This window comes from Nematolebias whitei, chromosome 18, assembly GCF_014905685.2.
Source record: "Nematolebias whitei isolate Nwh7 chromosome 18, NemWhi1, whole genome shotgun sequence".
NCBI lineage: Eukaryota > Metazoa > Chordata > Actinopteri > Cyprinodontiformes > Rivulidae > Nematolebias > Nematolebias whitei.
Window position 1 is genome coordinate 14,464,634 of NC_056515.1, and position 4,308 is coordinate 14,468,941.

The 4,308-nt window shown below is 38.0% G+C and overlaps 1 protein-coding gene across 1 annotated transcript in view; it reads right to left on the minus strand.

Annotated features, from left to right (window-relative positions):
- Positions 1-1,270: 1,270 nt before the first annotated feature.
- The window catches only part of LOC119424872 (G protein-coupled receptor kinase 5-like), a 41,707-nt gene continuing 38,669 nt past the window's right edge, over positions 1,271-4,308 (minus strand). The window contains exons 7-9 of the mRNA XM_037692385.1: positions 1,656-1,793; positions 1,459-1,590; positions 1,271-1,378 (exon numbers count right to left, since the gene is read on the minus strand). Of these exons, the coding sequence (XP_037548313.1) occupies positions 1,319-1,378; positions 1,459-1,590; positions 1,656-1,793 (330 nt within the window). The 3' untranslated portion in view covers positions 1,271-1,318. The remainder of the gene's footprint in view (positions 1,379-1,458; positions 1,591-1,655; positions 1,794-4,308) is intronic.

The window sequence follows — 4,308 nt, forward strand, 5'->3', positions numbered from 1 at the left end:
CTTGATGCCACTTCTTCTTTTTTTTTATTTACAGAAGAAAATGAGGTGTCTTAAGCACTATCCAACAGTAGAAAAACAACTAGTGTGTTTGTGAACTAGAATGTAAAACTGTGCAAAAGACAGATAAATCCAGAAAACAGAGACGACTCGAGCAAACAATTCACTCGACCTACCAACAGACAAACAGGAAGTGACACAATACGTCTCACCACGAACGTGCAACGTCTCCTCTATAGCCGATAGATATTGTGATTTTATTGCCATCAAATGCATATATGTAATGTGAGTTTTTTGATGTCTTAAATCTTGTCTTGATAGGACAAGATGTGAAGAGATTTTTTTGCAATACCACTATCCAGCCTCATGGATTTTCCCTCTTTTCTATCTAAAAAGTTTATTGATAAAGAATAAGGGGCCGTGCTCTCAGGAGCAGCAGCTATGTGCACTCTGCCCATCTTTCAAATCTCACTGTACTTTGGTACAATGATAATAAAGCTTATTCCGATTCTCATGAAATAAGCATCCAGTTAGCAACTACAATGATGTAAATGTTTGAATATCAGCATTGGCCTGATATCTGACAAGTTTATTTTCTGGTTGGGAAGGCAGAACCAGCTTCTTGAATTCTAACTGTTTCTCTGTGAAGCTCTGTGTTATTCAATTTGAGGAAATCTGCACCTGTAACGTCCCACCACAGCTTCTGTGAAAATGAGGTCTGGACTTTGAATGGACCATTGCAGCATCTAGATGTGTTTCTTTTTCAGCCATTTTGTTGATATGTGTTATTATCGCCCTGTTTGTTTTCTTGTTGATCCAGTTTGGTGAAATCTTCTGTTTGACTGATTCTCTCACATTTGACTCTAGAATCCTTTAGTGAGTTCTGTAAGGTGTTCCGGTCCATCATCGTGCTTGACACGTGGTTTGAAATGTTTATGTTTTCTTCAAACGTCTTTACTTTGGTCCGATCCAAAGGATCCAGAAGTCCTGTTGTTCCTTCAGATGCTACTTACAAAAGTTAGATCAGGTCATTTTTTGGTACAGAAATTAAGACATTTTGTAATTCACATTTCTGTATGAATAAAAGTGATAGGGAAGCACCAGAGTAAAAAAAAGTTTATTAAATTTTCAGCCTTTCTTCAAAATGAAGCAATTAAGACAATAAACAAACAAGTGCTACTTTAATGTGTCTGCAAGGGAAATAACTGTACAAACATACAAATGTATATTATTTTAAAAGGAAGATGTTTTTGCTGCTACACCGACTGGTCCAGTTTCTCGATTGTTCTTGTAAAGCAGAGCTGAGGGGTTCTGATTTCATCTAGCCCTCATTGGATGTCAAACTATTTCTGTTTTCATCAGATATGTCTGAGGGTACCTGCTGGTGAAATCAAGAGAGTCAATGTTCAGTATTGTTAATGCCACACAAACATTTAAAGCAGGACTGGACTCTGCGCTGACCTGTCTGCGGAAAATTCGACGCAGGAAGCCACGTTTGGGGCTGTCAGTAACCTGGGACCATTCCAGGTCTGGAGTTCGAGTGCTCTTGGGACCAAAAACATTTAGCTCTTCAAAACATCCTGTTTCTATGAGCTGAGCAAAAGACAGATTAGTCATTTCTGGTTTAATCACATACTCAGATCCAGGAAGCAAATCACCTCATTCTGCCAGGGTAAGGGATTCCTTCCTGTGTTGAACTTGGCGTAGAACTCATCGTCTTTTTGGTTCAGGACGACTCCCTTCAGTGGGAAAAACTCTTCAATGTCCTGCACATCACTGCAGTACACCAGTCTGGGCTACATGAACAAAAACAAGAAAGCTTAGCATATTTTACATCATCACTCACTACCATCATCAATCTGAGCAGTAATATTGTCTGGACGATAGCTTTCCTGATGTTGGAAGCAGAACACGAAGTTTGTTTACATGTCACTACAGCCACAAAGAACCCTAAAATTTCTCTTATTGTCTAATAGAAAATTGGTCATTAAACATGTTGAAAATCTGATCACAAGGTGAGGACGCAGGCTAAGTTCTGTTTCCAGTGATAGAAAAGCTACATTCCTGGCAATCCTGTTGCACAACGATGAAAAGTAGGTGTGAGTAATCAAATTAAACAGCTGCACAAAACCCTAATCAATTTAAGGAGACAAAAATAAAATAAAATAAAATAGCCCCATTCTTTGAGTGGTCTATTGTGATCAGGAGAATTTTATGGATACAATTTTATGGATTTTGATTTGTCCAAATGCTTATAGTCAGATCTCTTTAACTGAAAATGATTTTATGTTCTTCATTTGTATTTAGTTTGACAAGTGTCAAAGACAGGCCTTCATATAAAGCATGTAAAAATCCTTCATCTAATTGTTTCACTGCCCTAAACTGCAAATTAATGGGCAGTTTTTTACCAAATATTGATTTTCTGGGAAATCTTTTTCAGACCAAAAACTAAAAAAGCACATTTGATTTGAAGTTCAGCTTTAAAGGATTAAATGTATTAAATTATAACTTTGTGTGCACCTGTAAAAATATCATCCACCAAACATTGTTTTAACTCACACTCAAGGACAAAAGCTTTGAGAATGATACAAATATTAATTGTCATGAACTTTGGTGACTTAGGTCTTATAATAAAAAATTGTGTTTTAAAGAAGGGTGGTGCTTGAAATTATTGTTCTTCCTCTGTTAATGATGTATACCCACAAGGAAATGCGCTGTCATCATTACTATGCACAACAAGGGCTTCACAGTCAAGGGAAATTTTGTTAGTAAGATTGAACCTAATAAACCATTTATTAAACCATCCAGAAATTCAAAGAGAGAGGTTCACTTGTTATAAGGGTGCTTTAGAAAGTCCCACAAGCATCAGGACCATCTCCTAAAGTCAGTGACGGACTGCTTATTACTCTGATTTCCTCCAACAGACCCTAAATAGGGATGTTAGGTTATTTGGTAACACTAAATCATCCCTAAGTATGACAGGGTGTGTTCCAGTAATTGTTTGCTTGGATCTGGTAACTCTCAGGCTTACTAATAATAAAGTTATGAACAAATTTGACTGCCTTGAATGAATATAACTATATTGAAAATGTAATCTGAAAATAATTACATAAACACTGATTTTAAACACAACCTCTTACAAGTTTCTTAATATCACATACTGCCCCTTCAAGAAAGCATTTTTGCCTCTACTCTTAAAAGTCTCCACCCATACAGTCCAAAGTCATTGCACAATTTTATTAAAAACTCAAAAATATAATTAAACAGCCCAACTAAATTGCAAATCAGTTCGACAGTTTAAGTGGGTTATTAATAGAATTTTGATTATTTATTAAAAATACAATGAGAGAAATGTTTGATGTGCATTGTTCGCATCACGTATTGAAACAACAGCGCTAATTTGTCAAAATAACAGCGATCAAAATGTCAAAAAACAGTCCAATTTACTTTGATTAAAAAAGGCTTTTCGTTGTCCTTAGTTGGACAATCGAGAATTGAAGCACCTTAAGACAGTGGCAATCGAGATTGGAGCAAGAACGAGCGAGTGGTGGGGTGAGTGCCGAGCTAACTAGGCAGGAGCCCACAGCCAGCCGCCATGAACAGACGGAGGTGGCGTCTGGAGATTTCACATGTGGAGTCGGACAACAAAGAACAGGACAGTGAATTCTGCACCAGCAATTCCCAAGCGCCAGCCCACCACTATTTACGTTTGCGCATCGATCGGTTTACAAATTAAGCCCTGTCTGAAATGCCACAAAATGAGTGAAACAAAAAACAAAACTCATGTCATCCAAAAGCACAGTTCACAGAGTCAAAGTCATTATGATATTCCAGTGTTTGCAGAACCAGCTTCTTTAGGGTGAATTCACATCAGCCCTGTTGTCCCAAACTCTTGCCTGTTTGTCTAGGAAGTCCGTTTCGTAGGAACTCGCCATCGAACTCTGTCATAGAACAAAAAGGCAAACTCTGGCCCGGGCTAAAACCTAGGTCTTGGTCCGGTAGAAGAAAACTTGAGCGCGGTTCGAGTACAATGTGAATGTAAGCAGAACGAGCACCGCTCCGCAATCAGGAAGAGGACTACAATGCAGGGCAAACAAACTTGCATTTCTCTTACCTCATATGGAGCTGTCAGCTTGCCTTGTGTGAAAAACAACATTCTCCATGGTCTCTTCCTCTTCTTTCTCTCATGCTGAGTCCATTGTTGAAAAATGACAAAAGAGAACTCCTAAAATTGCTAAAACTTGATGCCACTCCGTTTTAGTTTTTCTTCTTCTTCTTCTTCATTTCGTTAATGGCGGATCGCAAACAACT